The sequence below is a fragment of the Actinia tenebrosa genome, unplaced genomic scaffold (assembly GCF_029948245.1).
Source record: "Actinia tenebrosa isolate PJP-AT-01 unplaced genomic scaffold, QUT_ActTen_1.0 PGA_scaffold1__47_contigs__length_23844297, whole genome shotgun sequence".
Taxonomy (NCBI): Eukaryota; Metazoa; Cnidaria; class Anthozoa; order Actiniaria; family Actiniidae; genus Actinia; species Actinia tenebrosa.
The window spans coordinates 10,124,381-10,150,178 of NW_028292578.1; the positions used below are offsets into that span (position 1 = coordinate 10,124,381).

The 25,798-nt window shown below is 35.0% G+C and overlaps 1 protein-coding gene across 6 annotated transcripts in view; it reads left to right on the top strand.

The window, feature by feature from the left end:
- Positions 1 to 24,449, top strand: part of LOC116301001 (histamine H2 receptor) — a 51,124-nt gene extending 26,675 nt beyond the window's left edge. For 3 of the 6 annotated variants that reach the window (XM_089032336.1, XM_031709990.2, XM_031709991.2), the window contains exons 3-5: positions 3,471 to 3,522; positions 9,751 to 9,824; positions 21,028 to 24,449. In XM_089032336.1, coding sequence (XP_088888462.1) covers positions 21,611 to 22,759 — 1,149 coding nt within the window. In that variant the 5' untranslated portion in view covers positions 3,471 to 3,522; positions 9,751 to 9,824; positions 21,028 to 21,610 and the 3' untranslated portion in view covers positions 22,760 to 24,449. Of the gene's footprint in view, positions 1 to 3,470; positions 3,523 to 9,750; positions 9,825 to 18,564; positions 18,716 to 21,027 lie in introns of those variants that run through there. The other 3 variants (XM_031709992.2, XM_031709993.2, XM_031709994.2) reach the window with 2 other exon arrangements.
- Positions 24,450 to 25,798: the final 1,349 nt, after the last annotated feature.

Sequence of the window (25,798 nt, forward strand, 5' to 3'; positions counted from 1 at the left end):
ATACGAATAATAATTAATACTAATTGATAATTGATAAATAATCGTGCACTTGCATAGCAGAAGGATACCATTAGTTTCACAGCAAAAATTATCCAGTTTATCAGTAGATTTATGATCAATTGGCGTCAAAAATAAACTAAAACAATGTACTGTTACATACTGAGCAGACAAAACACTTGACTAGGAACCACTTGATTCTTTGATCTCTTGGCCCAAGCTAGTCGCACGGATGACTTCATATACGCATATGGGTATTGGAAACTCTCCATAACCTAGTTGTGACGTTCGTTATAGGTAATTTTAAAAATTAGATTGGAATATTCCCATAAATAGACGTACAGAATTCTGAATTGAGTGATGTCATGTCAGAAAACATGCTTTCAAGATTCAGTTATATAAATGGCCGGACATCAAATCGTATGAAGGCGACAAGAATCTTGGAATAAAATGGCACGTCGCTATGACGTCAATAAACAGTTCAAATACACCTGTTTAGAAGTATTTCAATTACCAAGCGCATCAAAATGAATTGACTCGACTTGTTTGATCAATATACAAAGCCTGAGAAAGCATAATCTGAATTTGCGTAAATGACGAATGATTGTAAATACATAGCGCCGCACTGCGAACACTGCCGCAAAAGCACCACGCTGTAATAGCGGGATTTTCAACGCCTTGTTTCAATATGCGAAATCACGTACCAAAGACATTACAAATAAAAGTGCGAAAATTATAACACACGTAGAATAAAAGGCTAATCTGTTTGGTTTTCTATTTGGTTTTCCTTGTGTTCGTTCGCCGCTAAAGAAAGTTTGAATACACTGACCGTCAGGGACACGAGTAAAAACGTCTGCGCATGCTCTGAATCCGTATGCAAATTAGTCAAAACATAAGTAAATTTGACTTTCAAACATGCCTGATAAATTGGACTTCACTAAAATGCCAAAACTTAGTGTCCATGCTTCAAACTTAAGGCTAATTCTTTCATATTGTGTTTGTTAATACAGTATCTTGGTCTGACAAAAGTATGCTTTCAAACTTTTTTGTATACTTGGAGAAAACAAACATTTATTTTCTCATTCAAACTCTTCAAAACTCTTAGAAAACGTGCTGAAACGCATGCATGCGCAAACGTTTTTCTCTAGTGTCACCGTCAGTTTTAAAGTACGTACTTTAGAAATAAAACTCAAGACGTCACAGGACGAATTTGGCAAATGCTTTTCCGTTCTCGCACGATCGTATAAATTTCATGTTTACTTGTGTCTAGATGCTAATGGTTGGAATCAGTTCCTTCTTATCTTCAAGAAAACGCCCCGCAACGCTTTCTTGCCCAAGATAAACCTTACTTTGTGTATCCTATTAATCGGCAAGACTGAAGTGTTTGAGGAACACGAATTCAGAATAAGATTAGCTTAATTAAGCCGGTTTAATTATGCATTTTACTTATATCTTCGAGCTAAACAATAATTAAGGAGAATCAAACGTGAAGAATAAAAAAAATCGTAGTTTTTTCACTTTTTTGTCATATCCTTTTATTATAATAATATCTATTTACAAGTCGAAAAAACTTGGATGAAATTGAAAGAATGAAAAACAATGAAAACTGTTATTAGTTTTTGGAGTTTTAATTTTTCCAATTTTCCCTTCGAAATACACGTTTGATTTCCTCTTTTGATCTAAGAAACTGTTGGTTTTTTTTCTATTCTGGAGAAAAATTCTCGTTTTCCGAAAAAAAAGAAGAAAAAACACTTAATTTGAAGCTACAAATTCAATGATGAATTGCTTTTCAGTGATATTGGTAAATGCATGTCGACGTGCAAGATCCGTTTGAATGTAATAACCCCACACTGATCAAGTCTACTCCTTAGATTAACTTTAATGTGACTAATGAATCCTCAAAGACTATTAATTATTATTATTAAATCGTACGATTTTTCATTGGAATAGATTTGATTACTTTGTTTTTGTCGGCTTTGATTCCAATCTTAACTACACTAAGTTTGAAAAACTTGGAACGTTGATAAATTGAATCAAGAGTTAATCTATATCGTAAAGTAATTACAGAATAATGTAGGAAATGAAAAACTGAAGGTTTCAATCGGGCTTCCTTTAAAATCAGTTCGAAGTTTGCTTCACAATACTACTGCAAATATATGATGACATTTCTAGTGTAAGGGGCCATGGAGTTTCCCTGGGGTGCTAGCACAAGGCAAGTTCTAACCCTAACTCAAGTAGTAATCTATATCTCCTCTCTTTGTACTTAATAAAGAAAACAAGTTTGTTTTTTTAAGATTAACTAACCGTCTTCAGACTGCAGAATCCCTTACGGAATTGATTTTTTTATCCCCTAAGTAAAAATCGTTGTAGGTTATTCTAATTTGTTATTTGTATTCTTTTTGTTATTTTCATCGCATTTTCAATATTGCCAACTAACCCGGGAATTGGAAAATTAGTTTTCATTTCAGTAAGAGTTTTTTTTAATAAGTAACAGAAAGTATGTTTGCCTAGAGTAAGATTAATTTCCTTTCCATAGTAAAGCAATATCAAGTCTTTCTCCCGTTTAGACAGCCTCTGGCAGCAAAGTAGAAGCTCGCTTTCAAATAATAAAATTACAAAAGAAATAGTTTCTAAAATAAATTGTTCTTCCTTTGTCTTGGATTCGATTTAAGTTCCGACAGAAATTTATACAATCTTATAAGCTTAAAGTTATATTTTTTTAGTCGAGCAGCAATCAGATGGAGCTGACAATTCCGGCTATCTAGAAAGAATGTGTCATGATATCAGACATATCAGAGCATACTAGTCTTTTACTTTTATTTATACAAGGCGTGGAATTCGATTCCAGTCAATTGGTCTCTCTGTCACCCGAAACAGTGTTCAATCAACTGACCACTAAAAACACTGCATTTCTGTCATCTTGCAGTCCATTTACTCGAAAATAAGTAAATTACTCAAGTAACAGGTGCGTGTAAGAGACTAAGTGCTAGGTACGGAATGAGTTAGTGAAGATGACGTTCTGTCATGTTTGTAATGTAACATGTCATTTGCTCAGTTGGCACTCCATGAACCGAATAACAAGCTCTATTCTATAATTTGGTTTTATCTTTACTCAGCTTTACTAAAAGCAGTCTTAAACAATGCTACTTGAAGCACGTAGTAGCTTTTCGATTGAAAAAAAGGTTTCTTTTTAGAACAGCGCGGTAATTTCCCTTTTAGTGGGTTTCGTCAAACGCGCGCGCCAATGTCAACCCAACGCTAAAAACTGTCTAAATCAAATCAATTTAATCACTAGCGGTGGATATTGTTATTTGCATTTAAAGCGCTATTAAAAGATTTCCTTCAAAACAACAATTCAGGGTCACGTGACAAGCGATAGGGGATTCATATAATCAGGGATTCCGATCTTGAGGTTCTTTAAGACACTCGTCACGGGCAAGATTTTGATCCTATTCAATTCGTTTTTTCGACAGAGTGAAAGGAACTACACGAACTAGCCAGACGAATCTTGTGTACCAAGACTCGGTAAGTGAATCAACGTGATACCTTATATAAAATAATACACTTGTCTTACCTAGTTAGGGTTTAAAACCATTTGTCTGGAATGAAATAGGATTGTCTCAGCCTAATCCTCCGACATTCCTCTGGGATTGTCTATTCTTATCAGTCTCAAGAAACCTGTAAAGGTTTATTGAACGAAGCATGTTTTGATAATGGGTGCCTTATTAGAGTTGTATTATCAACCAAAGTACCTCTGTAATCCCTACAATGCATTAATAAAAGATTGAATTTGGTCGAGGGTCTGTCAAAGCATCGTTCAAATCCTTGCTTACCAACATGTGTTATTTGAGTACGTATATTAATGCCTTAAGCAGTGCCTGAGACAGCGCCAGAATTCACCTAACAGTGAGGGCGGCTATGTAAGTTTGGTTTCATGTACCTTGGCTAGACACATCAATGTCAAGAATACCACAACCAAAAATAGAAGAAAAACAATTTCAGTGTTAATTTTTCATGGCTTCAACAAAAACATATAATGCCCTAAAGCACTCGCACCATCTACCTGTTTCTTGAATCGTCATTCCTAAGCTGTCTAAATTTTTGTTCATTATCAAGAGGTTTTTTGATCACGCTAAGAAGTGAAATTAGATGAAAACGAATGAAAATTAGGCGGTTATACACGACTAGGTTTATAAAGCAGAAACGACATATAGTACGAAACACCAACATGTTTAAACTGGAAAACTTGATTAATATAACAAAGAGACAGACATTTTGACCTTCCAATATAAACAATTGTATCTTAGAATACATCTATTGAACCTCACTGGGCTGGTATCACACTACAGAGATAACATATATAGTGCAACGATTAATATGACAATTCATCATTCTACTGCCTCATGGTTGACAATTATTAGTTAAGGACGTCGATGTGTGTTTTATATTAGAGCAATTGGGCAGTCCGCTAATAAAGGATCACTGTTAGAGTAAATTTATGAAGTAAAAAACGCTACGAGGAAATGATTCTTGGCGTTGCACTATAAACATAGACAGTGCACACACTTAAAAAAGCGAGAAAAAATAACGTTAAGTGTTGAAAAAATATCGAAGTATTCCGATTTCTGCAAACAACCGAATCATATGAAAATGGGATTTCTTCAGGAAATTGCTTTTTTACTACGAGAGTTTGCACCACGGAACAAAAACAACGAACAAACGATCAAACACATTTTTTAACAGCACCTACACACAGAAAGAGAGAAAGATTACGACAACAAAATAGAAATGAAGAGGCCTCACTCGTACTGAGCATTAATAAGAGTTTTTGCAACGCGAAAAATAAACGCACACAAAAAGAGAAAAAAAATCTAGAAAACAAAAGCCGTTCTTTTTGTCTTTCTATTTTAGTCCAAGGGATTTGTGTCAACAGCTAAAGATAGTGTTTTAGTAGTTTTTTGTTTCTTTTGTTTGTTTGTTTGTTTTTTGTTTGTTCGTTTGTTTGTTTTCTGTTTTTTTTTTTTTTGTTTTTTTTTTTTTTTGTTTTTGTTTTTGTTTTTTTGTTTTTTTGTTTTTTTTGTTTTTTGTTTTTTGTTTTTTTTGATTTTTGTTTTTGTTTTGTTTTTGTTTTGTTTTCGTTTTCTTTTTGTTTTGTTTTGTTTTGTTTTCGCGGTCTGCTTTGCTTTGAACCCGCGGAGGCGTATCTCAATGCTTTCTAAACTTTGATTACGATCAACCAAATCATAGCTAGATAGAGCAGTGTATCTCTAGTTTGTCTATAAGGTTATTCTTGAGTATGGACTCAATCTAAGCGTCTATTGATGCAGCGAGTAAGATTTATTAGATCCTACACTTACTAGACAAAGCAGGGCTTTAGACCCACTGGAAGTCAAACAAATATATGCCAAAACAAAAAATATTTGCTATCGGGTGAAATCTTAAGAGTTGGTGTGAGAATATTTCAATTAATGTCAACAGCTCGACAGACAGATTCATGTTCATTAGTTACATTTTAATAGTTAAGAATACGCATTTTTGAATAAAAGTGGAGTTAAAAAACCTTATAGCAATGACATAATCGGTACGACATGTCTAGATGATTTGTAGACAAAAGAAATTCGGTTTAAAAAGCATTACTATAGAACATTGTCTTTCTAGTTTTAAGTGACAAAAATGCCCTGCACGCTTGGAACTTCTGCTAAAATTAACTAAGAAATTCCCTGATTTTTTTTTGAGTTGTCCATCACTAGAGGGCTCTCTGAAAAAAATATCAGGGAAGATATCCCATATTTTTTGAAGTTCATGTAAGTGTGGGTGGGTGAGTAGCTTTTAAAATAGTGTACCTGGTTCTCACTTCTCACTGGCGACAAAAGCCGATCGACGCAAGCATAAGCACAAGCACAAGCCAAATCAAGGAAGACTAAAACAAAAAGGTGAGAACCAGGTTTTAACGAACGAGAAATTGGACTAAAAAGATTAGAAAGAAAAACTATTTTAGTCAGTAAGGAAACATCTCAGCTGGTTAGAAAAAAATGAAGAAAAAACTTTAAGTCGAAGATAAGGAAGAAAAAAACTGGTCAATGCGTGTCAAAACAGTGAATCGTGACCAAAAACGAGAGAAAAACTTAAAATCTACTTTATATTTCATATTACGATACTCAAAAGATACTTTTCGTAAAGTACATCAAATTTAAAAGCAGGCAAGCTGAAGCAAAGAATGACGCATTTTGAAGTACTTCACGTGTCCGAAATGAAATATTTGAGTTTGAAATGTTTAAACATCAAGGAATCTAAGTCGTTAGTCAGTCCCATAAAATTAATGCTCGTTGATTTACAGCTCGCTAGAGTATTCGATTCCTTCATTTACGTTTCTAAATGCAAGTGTTTCTTAATCTTCCTTGATGGATTTTCATAATCCAACATAATAAGGCAATCAACCACTACAATAAATCCTTGAAGTTTGTCTTTTTGGTCTGATTGATCGTTCAGTAAGAATAGCAGAAGGTAATAGAGATTCAAAATCATCGGTTCAAACATCAGGACAAGACTGAACGCGCAAGAAGACTAAGTTAAATTTCAAAGACACTTAAAGTTTTTTTAAAACGATTCAAAAGATATCTGACTGTGTCATTGAACACCTATTTTAATAGCTTGTGAACGTAACTTTTTATCGCTAATTGTTTTTTAAATGTTTATTTTAATTTCCTTATAGAAATATCTTGTATTTAAATCTATAAAGTTGTCGGAGCTAAAGAAATTATGGGTACATAACTCAAACCAAAAATAATCGAGGCCTTAATACGGTTTCGTCGACTACAACTCAGAACAACATTGAATATATCAACTATAAGCTCCGTGTTCTTGACAAGAATAAGAACTAGAAACACAAGTCCTTCCAACTATTCTTGGATCTTAGAATGACTTATCATTGCCTCCGACAACCATTTTTGAAATAGGTATCTCTATATAAGAGAAAATGAACTCTAGTTCCGCATTTTCTCTTGGTATGTATATTTGATATGTTATCAATCTGCCATACGCTTTTTCATCACCAATGACAGGGTACAGGATCTTCTTTTAAAACGATTAACCCTTTCGTCTTGTTCTTTCTGCAATATATTTTGGATTTTTTTTTTTTTTTTTTTTTTTTTTTTTTTTTTGGAAAAATAAAAATCTCTGGTAACGACCACGTGGTGAATAGGATTGCTGGACAGCAGTTATTACAAACGCGATGTGGCAAGGCCTTTGACCTCTCCCAAAATCGGTCGAGTGCCACAATCCCATGTACCACTTGGTCGTTATTTTTGTCGTCTCTTTTGAATTTAGAGAAGCCAAAGAGTAAGTGTAGGTTGCCAAGCTATGGGATCTGTCCAAGATAACCATGTTAACTAGTAGTGGTCACGTGTCTGCCCAAAACTTTATAGTCATTGATTGGCAAATTGACAAACAAGCTGGAAAAAGCTGTTCTGCGCATGTACCGAAAATCGGCGCGAAAAATAGAGGATATGGAAAGTAAAAATAAAACGTAATCTTTACTATAGAAAAACCGTGTTAACCTAAGACGCAAGAGTTTACTTTTATAATTTGCTGCATGGAAGTTATTTATCCATCCCAATACTTATTTTTACTCCAGGGTAGTGCAAGTGGAAGAGATTTCTTAACGATTATTTATTTTGTGTTCTTAGATAACACTATAATTGAACTGTCTGTTTCCTGACGAGGTTGATAACTAATATTATTCCTCGTACCTAAAAATCAGCCTATTCAAAATTGTTGAAAAAAGATAAATAATTAACTCTGTTCAATAACTTAGTACGTTTTTCTTTTCGAAGGGCTACACCTGATTTCTGAGGAGGGAGGGAAGGGAGTAATATACTAATGAATTCTCAAAATTACCGTACGGGTCATTGCGTGAGCCTGTGCTAACTTTTAACGCGGGAACTTGCTATCCTCTAATCCCTTTGCCACCAGTTCGCGGCCATTTTACTTCAAAACAACATGTTTGTTTCAATTCTTTTGTTTATGGTAAATTCTATAAGCCTTTCTATGGTCACAGAAGTAGAATTTGTACGTACAGTTACTGAATGCAGTCAGTCTTCTCAAATAGGTATTCAAGTAAATGGAACGAAAACATAAAGAAGCTCGGAGCGTGTTTTTAAGAATTGGTAAAAGAAAAATGTGTTGATCAAGTTAGCAGGTACTGACAGATGTACAAAAACGAGTAGTTTCATAGCAAAAATATCTAAAAACAGTCATTCTCTGCCTCCATCATTTTCACTATCAGAGTCTGAACAGATTGGGGAATAATGGTGGTGTGTGCTTCTAGTTCGCCACCTCTCACCAAAGCGAACCGCGGGTTCAAGCCATGCCGGGCTCGGTGTCGTATGTGAGTAAAGTTGTTTGCTGGTTCTCTCCTGTGCTTCGAGGGTTTTTTCTCCGGGTTCTCCGGTTTTCCTCCCTCCACAAAAATCAACTTCTAAATTCTAATTCGATCTATCGGCTACCTTATCAACCATGCTGCAAAACCTGTAACGCACCCAATAGTGATAAAATGCATTAGAACACCGACAAGTCACACTAAACTACAAATCTCGACATTCCTTCATACTCATTTGGTGACTGAAAAAAAAAGAGCAGTTTAAAAAAAACTACTGTTACAAAAGTTTAAAGTTTTGAAAGGTTAAAGTTGTGGATAGTAAATATATAGTATGGTTGCTCTATATGTCTGATTCAATCGGATTAGTATAGTGATAAATAGACCTTCAGTCTTAAGGTACAAAAGATGGGGTGTCTAACAGCAATATCATTCAAGATAAATAGGCGTCGCTTCTTAATCAAATGATCCAACTAACTGACTATACAAATTTGAGCTTTTGATATAAGAATCTAGTGATTTTTATAAGATAAAGGGCACAGTTTAGAATATAATACTATACATGGAATATTACATATATATCATGCTATTAACATGTGAAGGATTTCAGCCGTAACGATACCACAGCGGTAGCCAGGGACACCAATAGTGAAAGGCTAATGATGTTTTTAGGCGCTAAGCCACGCTTGCCACAACTAACAGAATGATAGAGTCATTAGATGATATTTTGATATTTTACCGTGATGTTTTACTGTGTCATGTTGAACCCTGACTCGCATTTCCAGATATGAAGTTGGTTTGTCACTAGCTAAGAAGCTTGAAATATTACGATAATATTAAACAAAAATGCCGAAACATGAAAAGAAATTTAAACCACGAGAGAAAAAGAAAGTCCTTAGATGTGAAACTTTGAAAATTGTCCTTAGTTTGTCCTTTTTTTAATTTTATTCTTATTTTTTTGGTCATGCATTTACGTTATGGTGGACGAGTCTATTCACGAAAGCGTTGACGGAAAGACAAAGCCGTCTCTTCACGACAAACACATTTCTTTCTATACCTAAGTCCTTCATCCGGCACACCCTCTATATGACGTTAGTTTCGGGAGATTATAAACCCATGTTTTAACTATCGTTAACATCGACTGTATCGTTAACATTGAACATATAACTTATTCTTTCGAGAAACCATGACCACAGGTCATACCACATGTTATGTGTTTACGCTCTTGAAATAAAGCCTATTATTATTATCATTACCATCACTTCTTGATAACAATTGTTTGTGGGATATTGCCGCCTAGCTGCCCGGCCTCTTTAGTTTAATTCGTTGTTATTTGCATAAAAGTTTGAACTTTTTCCAATTTCTTTATCGGTTCATAGATTCTGTAGGAATAGCGTAGATCCATCCGTAAAGGACACAAGGCCGAATCTACATCATTGGATTCTTAGTCATGGTATGTATATATTTATTTTTCGTTGAATTCTAACACATCAGACTGTCCTCTTAAATGTTATATTCTTGATATTCTGAATGCCGTATTCAATATATCACATAATTGAATTCAAGTTTATTGTATGGTGGTGTCCACTTTCTAACCGAAGTCAACCATGTTGTGTTGTGTTTAATTTCGTTTTTATTTTAAAGTTTCGTTGAGTTTGAAATAAATAATTCAAGCTTTAGGATTTTTTAAAGCCAACCACCAGTGAACCAAAACTACAATTCAAAATTAAGAGTTTAAATTATAGGTGTATATTGTTGACTGTCAAAAGATTTCGTCATGCTTAAGCACGCACTAGTTTAACCTGGAAAAAGATGAGAAAAAATAATTGGTATCCTTCGCTTACCACTGTTTGAATTTCTATCAAGACTACATACAAAAATGTGTGTAAAGTGAAAAAATTAGCTGCTCTTAAAGCGATAATGCCTTGTTCATCAAGACCCATGTTGCCTAATCCCCATGGAACAGTTCTTTTCAAATATTTCTATAAAAACTACCTTGAACGCATTAGTTTTCGTATATCAACACTCAAGAAAAGAATATATTATATTTGGGATTCAATTTTTGAGCGATAAGAGAGATAGAGAGATACTTACGATAAATCTAAGGAACACTGTGGTCTTGATTTATTCCCCTTGGTCGCGTTAAGTCAGCTCTTTTTTTACCATAACTTATTGGCTTAATCGACACCTTTATTTAACTCGATCGACTATATGCGTATCATTAACAAAAGCCAGTGTTATTATTATTACTAAGGATATGAAAAAACGCTAACAAACGCTTAACGAAACAAAAAATCCGCTGGTTTAAGATAATATATTTTTTCAGTTTATTCGTGCTACCATGTTGAAAACTTAGCAACTTCTATTTGTTGTTTCGCGTGCTGGTTTTGTTTTTTTACTCATTTATTCAGCCGACGTCATTCTTCCAATTTTTCCACGACTTGAGCTTTCCGTTCACTCACTAATTTAATGACTACATTTTTCAATCTCTTATACAAATGACCCAACTAATATAAGGTTTTACCGGTCAATTTTCTGCTTTTTAGACGATATATTTTGATCTTCGCTATTGGCATAAGGTACTAAATAAGTAACACTACGCTGTTAAACGTCCGCTATCGACATAAACATTTTAAGCAAAAATCAACAGGAAAGTAAGTCGCTTTTGTCTCTTCCTCCGACAACTGTTGTCCGAGCACTTATCAACCTCGATTGTTTGTGTATATAACTAATTCATTAGCATTATAGTACGGAAGGAGATAGTGTTAATACTATGTGCAGCTTCGTAGTCTAGCACTACAAGATGGTAGTTCAACCCATGCATGAAAAGTATCGTCGATAATTTATGATATTGGTTTCAGGTAGTTTTGTTTTACATCTAATTTAGTTAGCAATATTCATGCTATAGATAAATTCTTTGTATGTATGTATCTCGATCTTGCCAGCACTAGTTACAAAAAAGTAGGGTACCCTATCTGAAGGTGTTTAGAATAGCCAACTTAACCACACTATTTAACACCCGACCGACCGGTCGATCTTCGTTACTACCGAACCGATTAGTGCTTATGTAGAGTACCAACCCGCCGCTGCATCAAACCTGCATCAAAAATTAGCAAGATCAGCAAGACGTTCCTTTTAAACACACACACACAATCTAGCATAATGTTTTAACGCTGCCCTATATATTTTAGATACACCAAAAACATGTGTATCGGAGAACAGGGCAGCGTGTAACATCGTGCAAGACGTAGCCCGGAACGAAGATCAAAGGAGATTGAACTACAGAAATCTTCTTTAACTCCCAACGCGTCGACCAATTGAGACCAACTTAACCTCACACTTGCTCCTAACATAAACAAAACGGATTATAAAACATTCGGATGTGCTTTTATTCCGGTTAAAACGACAATTTAAGCACACCGCTTTATAGGCAACGAATTGCCACCGCGTGAAACACTCACGAACGGCATGGGGGCCCACGACGGTGATTGTCTAAAATGCAATCTTAAACCATTAGCAAGGTTATTTCGATCGGCAATTTTACTGGTTCATTAGCATTATGCTTAAACTAGACTGACACAGCGGTATGAAATAAAAATTCCAAATTACCTGAATGAAAAAGATTTTTTTGTAAAAGAAGATCATATTGAAGCAGGGCTTGGAACACACGAACTAATACAATAAAGGTGTTGTAATTTTCGCGAACCAAAATGTCTTACAAAACTTGCCTCCCTTGGCTTGTTTTGGAGATTTAGAAATCGTTTTAGCTGTTAAGCGGGACGTTAGAGCTGATATATATTGATGCTATCTTTAACTCTTAACATAAACAATAAGCAAAGGAAAAATGTTTGACGGGAAATAAGTTGTCGTGTACGTTTTTTGCACATCCGAGGCAAAGTTAGCTCCGTCACAACCCAAACAAATCAAGTCACTTATCAGAGAGGTCTTGCTAAGATATTATCGAGGAACCGTAGATATATATTTCAGTGTTATAGCTCCATCTAGAGGTGTTAAGAACTATCTTGGACAACTAAGCGGTAAAACTACTGGCAGCCAAATCGTATAAACAGGTACATCTTTTTTATCGTTCTAGATTTGCTCTTAGTTGTAGCCGACTTTTCTCGCCTTATTTCCTTGATTTCTCTATTTCTCGATTCTTTTTTTTCTTCTTCTTCTTATATATATATATATATGCTTTCGTTTCTTCTTTCCTTGCTCGCTTTTTCTTTCTTTCTTTCTTTCTTTCTTTCTTTCATTCATCCATTCATTCTTTTTTCTTTCTTTCAAATGAATTATTTTCTTTTATTATTGTAGTTATAAACGAACATTGCCATCAAAGCAATCCAGTCTAATGTCCAGTACAAACCAGTTCTTTTTTGTTTTTTCGAATCCTGTTTAACGGGCCTATCGTAAGATGAGATTTACAATAGCTGATATAATATAATCAGATTAGATCAAAAAAGCAAATATTTCATTGAAGTTGATTTATCAGATATAGGGATTTAGAGTTAAGTTTCAAAGCTTATAAGTAAATTCTTTTATGATTAGATTCGCTATTTTTAATCATTTTTTTAAAGAACCGGTAACAAAGTTAGGAAGTGTCGAGCCTCAAATAAAATAAAATAGACCGAACAGCAAAGTTGCTTTCAAAACCGCCAGACCAACCAAAGTTACGTACCATGTGCTTTTTTTTTCTTTCTTTCTTTTACTTTAAAAGTTATCCTGCAATTGTGTGTATTCGAATTCTTACCCATTCCTCTTTTACTCCGACGAAGGACTAGCGTCCGAAACGTCAGTAAGTTTTTTCATCTTTTCACGGTGTATAATTTACCTTTTCATCATTACTGTTTCATTAGAAACACCGACGCAGCTCACACTAGTTTTTAGCTAGTTATATCTCATTATCGTAAGAGTAATCTACTGTAAACTGCAACCTACTGCTCTAGCCCCTATGGTTATTTCAGGCTGTCAGTACCCCTTTTATTCGTAAATTATTATAGTCTTAACGTAAATAAACTATTGAATGATTATCTTATTAAATACTGTATGAGAAATAGAGCATTGACCAAGGTCAGTGAAATTTAAACAAGAGTAAACAAACGTTTCCTGTGATTTCTACAAATCGCGAAAGTTATGTTCGTGTTGGTTACAAGCCAGGGTGTTGGTGTGGGCGTGGTTTTGGGTATCTCGTCATAATGGTCGCACACGAAAACTCTAGCTGCAATATTCAGCATTCATAGACAACCTTTTTTTCAAATCTGTCTTTCGTTACTCTTAGACTGGCTTCGCCTTTCTTTGGTATATGGATCATGACAGGCCGTGACCGTACTTTGCACGCCCGCCATGACGAAAATATGAACTTATAAAATGACCTATCAAAACATATCGATCAGAAATTTAAAGAAATATTACTAATCGATTCAAGAATGTCAACATTTGGAATTTTTCCGTTTAAAAAAATATATAAACAAGGACTTTAAGAGATTGCAATATATTAACATTTGAAAACATGACACCTGGAAAAGGGTTTTCCGACATGTTAATGGTAGATAATGCATATTCGTGTTTGGTTCGTGCTAGAAGGCTTTTACAGTACTGAGCTCGCGTCAAAATATCTAGACGCCGTAGTGAACGTTTTTTTGAGTAATTGAGCGCTCATGCTCAAGTTTTTAGAATTTATCGTTGATATTTATCGAGATAACTTTGAAGGCAATTAATAATCTTCAAAATTGAGAAAATACATTTGGAAGTTGTCTGCTAATTTAAAAATCGCTCAAAATATTACTATTATTTTTTTTCAAAATTGAGTTAACCAAGTTTGTTTTGGAGTTCAAAAAGTAAGAAAAATATTAGTGCGAAGGCGGAAGAATTCTATCAGCTTGCTTACTGTGCTCGAGAAAATACTTAAATATCTAACGTGCATTTGCCATGCTTCCATCCAATAAAACAATATAGATAAACATAAATTAATAACATCGGCATAACTCCGTCCCTAAATTTTCTAAAAAAATTGAATTACTTCAAGTTTTAAAGAATTGGCTTTCAAGAAATATAGTAATGAAAAAATAGAACAAAAATATTTTCAGCTGGAAATTCCTAATTCCGGTTATAAGGTGTAAGAATCTTATCTCATCTTTTTTTGTTTGCAAGTATATAGGTAATGTTTGTTGAACTCCTTTTTTGCCTTTTAATTCTTTTCAATATCATTACGTTTCGCCTTAAGTAGGAGAAACTATATAGCGCTTGCAGAGGTGTACTTGCAGACCAACTGAATCCAACATCAGACATTTGAGACGCATTAGTGTCCTCGCGATTGTTTCTAAGTATAGTTCGCCGGTTTTTCTAGTTTTAAGGTCAGTGTTGGACTTGAGTTCGAAGTATATTTATATTCCATAAAATTTTCTTTTGCCCAGATCGACGAAAGACTAAGACTAAAGTACATTATGATTCATTCGTTCCGCGATTCGACACCCCGAGTGAGTTTTGCCAAACTAGTTTTTCACTATCTATTATCACTGGAGCGATTTTACTTCCCCCGTGTATTATTCATTGACTAAAAGAAACAGTCGAATTTGTCTCATCTACTATGTATTAAGTTGACTGATTCTTTCACGAAGTAAAATCACTGTAGTATTTGTCGATAAAGCGCTCTTGTCGAGTAGTATCACTTTAGAAACGGAATTTCATTTCATTCAATGGGTTTGAAATAAAGAATGTTGGAGTCCGTTTCGCGCTGTTCGCAAAATTTCCTGGTAAATAGTCGGCACTTTCTCACTACTATCTCGGATAACTCGATAACTGGGATAAAATGGCGGTGAAATCTTTGATCAGAGTTCTACTCGAAATCTATATCAATCTAGGAATTTAATGATCCGGTAATCTGGCTCACATTGTCCCGATAAAGCCTTCATTTAGAATATTTCGCCCGGCGCTTAACCCACGACCCCACGGAGCGAAATATATTGCATTGGTCTTGATCATAGAATCTCTTGAGCTGAAAATATACTTTAAAATCTATTAAAACATCTTATTTTATTGTCATAGAAAGATTTTTGACGCGTGCCCAAGGTACTCTTAGTAGCAAGGTTACCATAGAGATAAGATAAATGTACGTGACGCCATATTGTGACGTCATGTATTATCGATATCTCAAGGAGAGGTTCATTGCCTCTTTACACGAAACTAGGAGCTAATAAATCTATTTAAGTTTGGTAGTTGGTGCGATGTCTTTGATCAACAACGCGACTAATTAGTTTTCTACATTCAGTGAGAAGCGAAACTTTTCTTCAAAGTAAAAGAGTAAGAAGGTAGATCTAGATTTTATCAAGAGGGGCGTCCATAAAAAAGAGGGTTCCTCATCCCCCCGGATCCGCCATTCAATTACCCCCACCCCCTCCCCCTTGCTCCAACCACCACTCCCTAACGCACACAGACATTTGTAATGGGGTGTGCCGAGTCTTGAGCACAAAGGACTTCAATATTTCAATATCTTTTTGAGAATCTAGTCATTTCATAACATTATTATCAGGATATGAAGTAGAGTAAAAGAAAGTCGTATTGGTAGTGTTCCGATATGATCGTTACGTTGTACAATCAAAATCTAAAGTATATCTCGCCGCACTATAATCCTATAGTTTTCCTGTTTCCGGAACATGAATTTAATAAAGAATTGTTAGTTTTTGAGCTTGAATGGAGTTTCCAACTTCAATTTCTATCTCCACTGTAGATATTAAGAACGGACAGCTCAAGGGTATGTCATGATCAAGTGACAAGACGTTGATCAAAATTTAATAGATCAAAGTCAATGGATCAATAGATTAAATTCCGAACATGAACGTAATAAAGAAACATTAGCTTTTCAGTTTGAACAGAGTTTCTGACTTCTGACTAACTTAACTTAGATGAATACCATGAACAAGTATATATTTACTCATGCTGGTTAAAATTTATTAAAACAAAGTCCAAGAAACAAGAAAAAGAGAAAAGGACTTAATTTAATTAATTCCATTTGAGGAGCAATAAATAGGTTTCATCGAGTCGATCAATGACCTTTAATTGCCAAACTTTATTAAAAAGATTCGGAGAAAAATCGATTATATGAAGACTGTCAGACTTGTACAGTGCGAAAGCAAATGAAAACAGTATGAGCCAGGAAAAGCCTGGAGGGTTTAAGGTACTATAAAATGACTATTCTTTGTTCAAGTTGAAGGAAATAATATTTACAGATGCTGAGGATATCAGTGTCTAGGTTCATTTAATGCCCCGCAGGGGATGGTAGTTTTATTAATAACGTTCTTCTCCCCCAAAAGGTGTTTTGCTTCGTGTCGTTGTCATTTCTTATTTGGGATCATTAAAAACGTTTAATTTGTTTTTGTTTTTGTTTTTTTGTTTCGTTTTGTTTGTTTTTTTTTTTGTTTTTTTTTTTGTTCGTTCTTTTCCTTTTTTCCTTTTTTTTCGTTTTTCTTCTTTGTTATTTCAATTTGTAAGGGCGTTGAGATTTTTTTTTTTTTTTTTTTTAAGCACTAGAAATATATTATTATCATTCTTTTCTTACAATCATCATGTGATGACAGCCATGACATGAGGCAGGAACAATATCTGATTTACATGAGAAAGAATTCAGTTTCCCAGGGAAAAGACTCTAGAGGCTTTGCACCATCACGTGGTGGCAGCCATGACACGAGGCGCAACAATAGAGTCTTTATCTGTGAAACTGAATTCTTTCTCATGTTAACCAGATTAGACGAGATTCAATTGTTCCTGCCTCCTGTCATGGCTGCCATCACGTGATGGTTGTAAGAAAATAATAATAATAATTTATTTCTAGTGCATTCAAAAAAAAACAAAAATCTCAACGCCCTTAAAATGGAAACAACAAGGAAGAAAAAAGGAAAAGGGAAAAGAACGAACAAAAAAAGAAATCTGAGATGAGATTAAAAGTTTTTAATGATCCCAAGTTAGAAATGACGACTCGAAGCGAAACACCTTGTGTGAGAAGAACCTTTTGTCATGGCTACCATCACGTGATGGTTCAAAGCCTCTGTACTTCTTCTTGTCCTCGTTCCATTTTTTGGGAGCCTTACCCCATCCCAACGCCATCCACACCCCATTTCAAAATATATAGCCCTATGTACCCACCTCTCCCAAAAGTATAACCCTCCAAATCCTCTCTGACGAACGAATCCCCAGAACCTGTATCGTATACATCCACCCACCACATAAGTATACGTGATGTTTTGGAAAAATGTTATGCTCAACTTTAGAACCGCCGATTACAAAAGAAATTTCAAAACGACCTTCGGATAAAAGCGTGTTCCGTCAAGTTCATTTGATAAATGGTGAAAGAAAAAAAGATCTGTATGAGGTAGACAGCCGGTTACGACATGACTAGACTAGCAAAAACTCTTCACTAATAACAGAAAACTAATTCAAGATCCACATAAAATAAATCATATGAAAATGAAGCACTTTAGACTAGAGACTTAGACACTAGCTTTGTCTAGAAAGTTCTTTTCTAGAGCACAAAACTCAATCCAAAACGAGTGTAAAACATGTTAATTAAGTGACGTCAATGAAGGAGTGATCTGTGAAAATTTAGTTTGCTTTTTGTTTGTTATAGTCGATTTTCTATTTATCTCGCATAGAATATACTTGTTTCAATAAAGTCAGTCACCAAAAGCCTAGGAAGCTGTGATCGCTGAGAATCATGGGGAAATGTTTTATATCTAACAAGTAAAGCTTTTGACACAAACTGCAGCAGTTGAGGATACTCAGAGGAGGTTAACTTGTAACTGGTAGAAGATTTCGAGTCTATCCACAGTTATCAAGCGGTTAAAACATGTAAAATGTATGTATCCATAATCCTTGTCAGTCTCAGCTTTGTAGCTTTTCAGGTGACTAACTTTAATGAACTAAGTGTAAACATCACGTTTTTCTGTATAAATCAATTAAGTCTATATACTATTATCATTACAAATTACAAAAAAACAATTGTTTACTACAGTTAGAACTATAAGAGTTATATATTTTAGTTAGCTGGAAGTAAGACGTAAAGCCTCTTCTATAGACATTGAATTTTGTAGAACGTTCTATAAAACTAACCGAGACAATGACAGAATGACTAACATTGATCTAATTTATTGACTCCTTAAATGTTGTCATCTCATAGAATCAAATATGAGAGAGGGCCTCTAAAAGTGCTATCAAGAAGTAAGAACCATCAGTCATTTTGTCATGTTCGTTTTGTTGAAAAGGTGCACTGAGAGCACGTATAGGAATAAGTAGTTGGAAACCGGACAGAGTTAGACCTCTACTGCTGTGTTGGTAAGGAATAATTCACAGAAGGTAGATATAAATAATATATGTAACTCTTGTATCTAATGATTTGCCAGCTTATACAATGGTATACATTTTCTTTAAATATCATTTTCGATTATTATAAACGAGTGTACGTCCATTAGGGTATACTTAGTGGGGTTCCATATGATTACACTATAGCTAATGCTGTTTTAAGCCCAGATTGGATACCAAGAAAGAGGCCGAAAATCACCAGTTTTCACTATTAAATTTCGGAGCATATTATTCTAAGTAATAGAGGAAATCAGTTCTATGTAGGTGGCCTGTTGTATTAGGATAATCAACCGCGCAATCCCAAACGTTTCAACACGCGCATTTTATTTAAACCATTGAATCCACTTTAATGTCATTCGTTTAGAATTTCCGATACTATAAATGAAAGATATTTTCAACAAATAAATAGATTTAGAAAGTTTTTCAAATTATACTTAAAATAATTAGATTTTTTGGGAAAATAGTTTGTCGTCCTGCTGCTAAAGGTTGAAAGCGTTTGAAGATATGAGGTAAATCATTATTGAAACTACGTCATCGATATCTAAGTTAGGTGTTGCTTTTTTTTCTCTCTCTCTTCCTTTCCTTTCCTTTCCTTTCTTTTCCTCTCTTAGTTTTTTATTTGTGTTGTCTTCGTTCTTCTTCTTTCTATTATTCTTATTCTTCTCTTTTCTGTTTTTTTCGTTAGGTACGTTTTTTTTTGAGAAACGGGCTTGGAAAACATCATCTAGCTTGTTGTTTGTAAACGTAGTAGGTATATATTTGCGAGACAGGAAAAAAAATTCAAAAATGATGTCGGAAGAAAAACAGAAAACAAATGAAAAGGTGCCAAAGAAAATACGAATTAATCGATATATTAAAACCCTTGCGGAACAGAATTACTGAAGAACGTGTAGTGATTAAAATTTTAAGAAAACGGAAACAATAGTTCGACAAAAAAGATAAGAAAGAACAGAAAACGGAGATGCTATGAGCGATACTTAGAAATAAAAGATTATTTAAATAGTGTAGCAAATCCAAAAAAAACTCAAACAAAGAACGAAGTAATTTGCAAAACAAAACAAAGATACAAAAATCAATCTCAAACAATAAATTACTAAAAACAAAAAACATTCAAACACACATAACCAACCACAAGCATGAAGCAACAATTTTTTTAAAAATTTCAAAGGAATACTCGAAAACAAAACTACTGACAATCAAAAACGTCACCAAAGAAATGAAAAATTGCTAAAGTTTCAAACACAAAAGAAAAAAAATTAATGATTTTCGAGTGGAAATTTTAATTCAATATCATCACCATTCAGTATTTTTTTAATATAAAAATCACAATAGACTACTAATATCAGTAAGAAATATTGCTCTCAAACCATACGACGATAAGTAGCGAAATTTCGCTAAAGAAAACAGTTAAGAAATAATGAATACAAAGTTTATTTTAAGTCCTCATCACTATGGCAATTAGGATTGAAATAGGACTCTAGGACCGATCATAGCAATTTCCATTTGAAGTGATCAGAGCGCAATACACTGCATATTTCAAACATTTATAAAGATCTTTTGGTCACTAATCACTACAAAAATAAATGCCGTTCCAACTAGCTATGGAATTGTCATCGTTTATCTAAGTATTGTCATCAAAATTACCAATATTATTGATATCAAAGGTGACAAAATGTTAAGGCTTTCGACCGAAATCCAAAAGGTTATGAATGGCTAAGATTGGCCGCGTTATATTGTATTGATGATGGATTTATAGTCATGGTCAAGAGGACTGAGTTCTCGCCTACCTGCTAACTGCCCTTTCTCTAGTTTTTTCTAAGCAACTCAGTTTCAACTGAGTTGCTTAGTAAACAGACTGAACAGCACAAGTAATAGAACAAATCCAGGATCTAAGCCGCTAAAACGATTCAAAACATCATACGATACTCTAGCGCTAGACATCAAACCCCGCAAATGGAAAATAGGTAAACAGCGCACGAGCTTTGTAGTTTAAAAATACCCTGCACGGATCTTTTCGGAGAAAGTCCTAGATTTGCTAGACGGATTAGCGGTTAATGAAGTCTGCCTCTAAAAAGAAGGTACTGCCCAAAATCAGTTTACTTAGGAAAATTCAATATCAGAGAAATATGTGTTACTATAGAAACGGTACACGCTATCAAACCCAATGTGTAGGAAGTGTCGAGTACTGATCAAAGCATCCGTAATAGTTCGTACAGACACACACAAATTTAGTTTTGCTTTAGAATGTATTAGAAACTAAGTTAATTAAATCATTTTTCTTCTTTTCTATTTTAATTTTGTTTTAGGGGATTTGCACCGTCTGTGTGTTGTGTCATTAACGTTAATGCCACCACGGAATGTACACTTTGTCGTGAAGCACGCCACAAAATGTTTTTGAAGGAAATTTATAAACAAGTTGGATTCAAATACTAGAAGATAAACTCGGGTTACTTCATTTAAAAATTAGCCGAGACGCTTGAGATATAACAGAAACGAAGACAGAACACAGAAGATGGAAGGTTGAACGAGAAAAAGTATGACAGCTTTGAGATAGATACAAGTGTAAAAGTGGTGAAGCCGCACACATATATGGTAAATTAACGAGGTACTGAGGTAGTCAAGGTGAGAAGCTCAAGTGCAAACACGTCTCATCCGATATTTCTGTTTGAAGAAAGGCAGAGTGAAGCTACGGGCAATTAAAACCCAATATAAAGAAAGAACTAACGGTAAAACATCTTACGTAAAGCCCTAAAAAGAAATTTGCCATCGAAACTTTACGTTGTTGTGTGAAATTGGAACACAGAAGCTAAAGTTCAAAACCGAATCAAGTTCTTTGAAACTTGAATAACTAGCTAAAACTTAGCGTTTAAAGTGTGAAACCCAAGAAAGATGGCTAGTACATTGAACATGAGTAATACTACTAACACAACTACACCAAAAGATGGGAATCTAATGCTAGAGAGCATACGGGTCTATTTTTTCTTGATCTACTATGTAATCCTCCTTGTAATGACTGTTGGAGGAAACACACTTGTTTGTCTAGCCATATATTTAGATAGAAGACTACGAAGTTCGACCAACTGGTTTGTGGCGAGTTTGGCTGTTGCAGATCTATTGTATGGCCTAGTAGGCCTGCCGTTTCGTATCGCCCAAACGTCTGGCACAGTTTTTGAACTCCATCAATGCTACACATGGATATGGGCTGATATGTTCTGTGCTGCAGCATCTATCGCAAACCTGGCGTTGATAAGCGTTGACCGCTACCTCAAGATAACCAAGCCCTTCCAATATCATGTGTATTTGACTCAAACAAGAGTGTTTATTGCAGTGGGTGCGGTATGGATCTACTCTGCTGTGCTTGCGTCGCTATCCTTGATTCGATGGCCCGGTGCACTGGGAGTCTTACTCGACCGAAACGCCTGCTTGAACATTAACCAAGTATTTTACACAGTGGCAAACATTGTCGCGTTTATTCTGCCACTTGCCATTCTGGTCATTAATTACGTCAAAGTGTTCGTCGAGGCTTTAAAGCAGTTCAACAAAATGAAGGAATTGACTGTCATCAAATGCAAGGAAGAAAAGCGGAAGCACAACAGCATCATGAAAGATTTTAAAGCTACAAAAACTTTAGCAGTCGTCATAGGTACCTTCACTATTTGCTGGTGTCCATTCTTCTTCCTATTCACGATTCTTCAATACAACCCAATGTTCCTCATCAGCCTACCCTACCCTTGGAACTACATAGTAATCTCAGTGTTCTTTTCAATCCTACCAAACCTCAACAGCGCCTGTAATCCATTCATCTATGCATACTTTAACAAGGACTTTAGAAGAGCTTTCAGAAAGATTGTGACGCGCTCCATGAGCGAACCAATGACGACTCAGCACGAACATTCAGGGGATTCGCCAGCACCTACTGGTCGACGTCGAAGCTCTGTGCTTAACTATTTTCTACTGCCCAAACACCCTCGACAGAGCCGACATAGCAGCCAAGGAAACTCGTTGTTCCCTCAGAATAATAATTCTAGCGATGTATAGCAAGAATGTTGATTGCTATTCTAATTTAAGAAAAGACATGTACATCATCTATCAGATGCGCAAACTTGTTGCGGCTGTCGTCGATCAAACAAATACTTTTTCTATAGAACTGCAAACTAAAAACATAAAAATTCCAAAAAACTACATCAGCCCCTGTTTCAATTAGCTGCTCTCGTTCTCGAATGAGTGCCGGCGTCTGAAACAGTCATACGCGCGAAAATGTTGTATTTGGACAGTTTCAGGAATTGTGGAGTAGAAATCGACGTTTCTTTCAGCTAAAATATTTAGAAGGATATGTAAGGGGAGTTTGTGCGTTAAGTACTGCGCTCCACTATGACAACTCCTTCAACTGGTCTTTTTGACCAGCGACGTAGATTGCAAGAAAGCCTCGGCGACTAAACTATCAGGAACATGTTCTCTACTGAATTAGTTAATAGTTATGTAAGAGCTACAAATACAAAATTAGGTTGTTCCTAGCTTGAACTCGGAAATAATTAAATTGAATGACCAGAGTTCTCGCGTTCAAAGCACTTACAAGAAGATAGAAAGGGAAAAGACATGGCCGCCATGTTGGATAAACTAATCCAAGATGGCGTCTATGACGTCACGTAAATGGGACAAATCATCTTTATATTGGCAAAAAAGCAGAGGAAAAAGTACAAAAGAAGAAACTTAGTATTTAAAACTACTGTACCATTCTCAGTCACCGGAAAAATTACTATTGCCTTGGATAGAAACTGTCCTCCGACCGGGAATGCGCTTTAGACACGGGCGGCATGGGTCATTCAGTCTATTTGCAGCTCTTAACCTAAAAAAATAGAGGTTTTGCACCAACACGTACTGTGGTTAGATGGCAGATAATAGAATAATAGAATGCATTTGATCTCGTGAATTGAATTCTTCGTCATGTGAAACGATTGTATTGTCACGTGATGATGAAAAACCTTTATAGGTGATGTGCATCATTTTCATCAGAATTTAAGGACCTACTCGCCATTTTGTTTGAAATAACAAAAGAAACCAAGAATGAAGCTTTTGTTCAAGTTCATCAGAATGGCGGCTTTGACGTACTTGGTTGAAGTCTTAAAATCACATGTGGATTTTAACATACGTGTGCATATATCTTTGGATTATTGAATATCAAAAACATTAAATTATTCAATATTTAGCGTCCATCTTAACGTAAAACCACGTTAAACGGGTATATAGTTTAGTTTCAGTTATAGAGCGGTTTTACTCATCCAGAAAATAGTAATTTAATACTAATAATTTTTGTTTTGATTACACTATATGTTATGAATAATTAACGATTTTTAGGAAGATCTTTTTTTAAGATTAGAGAACTATTTGCACGCGTTTTGACCAAATGAGTACGTAACTACTTGGATTTTAAAGAAAGAATAAGCTGGTGTTACGATAGAAGGGTGGGGTGGAGTAGGACAACTAGATGAACTTACCTCCCCTTTGAGAAAGATAACATAGAGAGCCCGATATTGAAAGCTGAGAGTGATTTTTCTCAGAACGTGAAACTGCTTCGTGTAGCAAACTAAGGGTTCGAGTCACTTTGGAAAAAAAAGAAAGAAAAATAGTGCAGTTTTTTAAACGGTACTAGTGATATTTTTTCAAACTGCACGAGAACCCGTTTGTTTTTCTCTCAATAATACGACTATCAATAAATTTTAATCAAAAATTTTTGTTTTCCTGTTTGTTTGTTTTTTTTTGTTTTTTTTTTTGTTTTTTTGTTTGTTTGTTTTGTTTTGTTTTTTTTGTTTTTTTTGTTTGGCACAGTAATTTCAAATCAAACAGAAATCGAGAATTTTTGATGGTCATATTATTATAGTAGTTAGTGTATAATAGTCAAATAGACACACACAAAACAATGGAAATGAAATCTTCTAACTCCTATTAGTCAACTATTTCACGGTCTGAGGAATATCACTCCAGGTAAAGTAAGAAGAGGGGGGGTGTACCCTCCCTTTTCTTATCTTGCCCAATGATTCCTGCGAGCATAAGTAATCGGAATGCAGAAAGAGAAAAACGATTTCAATTTCATTATATGCAATAGAATCAGGTTACTTGGTTGTACTGTTTCCTAATTTGGGTTCAATCCATATAAAGTTATCTACTTAAACAAAGGAATAATAATAAAGGGAATGGCATATGGCCTGAAATACAAAAAAAAACAACATTCGAGTGGATTGGATAATTGTAACATAGTTCATAACATATCAACTACAGACAATTTTGCCTGAGTGCACCACAATTAGTATCTCATAACAGAAAAACGTGCGAAAACTTTAGGTCGAAAATGGAAAAGAACGAATTCGGATCTGAAAATATTATAAATAAGCAAAGCATGGGCCCAGCCCAAGAACGAATTGTCTAGAAATATTCATTCATCACGAGTTAATTATTATTACAAATATAAGTTTGGATCAACTAAAGCATTTGATAATATAGCCATTACTACTTACACTACAATAGAATTGAAATAATAAAGAAATATGCAACTTCAATATCTTTTTGCTTTGTGCTTTAAAAGTCGGATAAGATACCTGGTATCCAGACTTTACTAAGAGATCAATGATCCCCTACACAATCGTTGACTTTGCCATGAGATCAGTGACCCCGTACACACTACCTTCTACCCAAAATTTACTAAGAAATCAGTGTTCCCAGACTTTATCATCAGTGTTCCCCAGCCCAATAATGAGTACCCAGACCTTAGGATGACATCGGTGGCCCTGTACCCAAAACCTTCTACTTCTACTTAAGATTTACCATTAAGTTAGTGTTCCCCTACCCAATACCTTGTACCCAGACTTTACCATGAGATTAGTAATCCTCTACCCAATATTTTGTACCCAGACCTTACTCCCTTACCCAATGCTTTGTACCCAAAACTTACCATGAGATTATAATCACATGGTAAATTTTGGGTAGTGATCCCTTACCCAATACCTTGTACCCAGAGTTTACCATAAGATTAGTGATCCACTACCCAACATCTATTTATAAACGTTGCCCTGGCAAGTGATC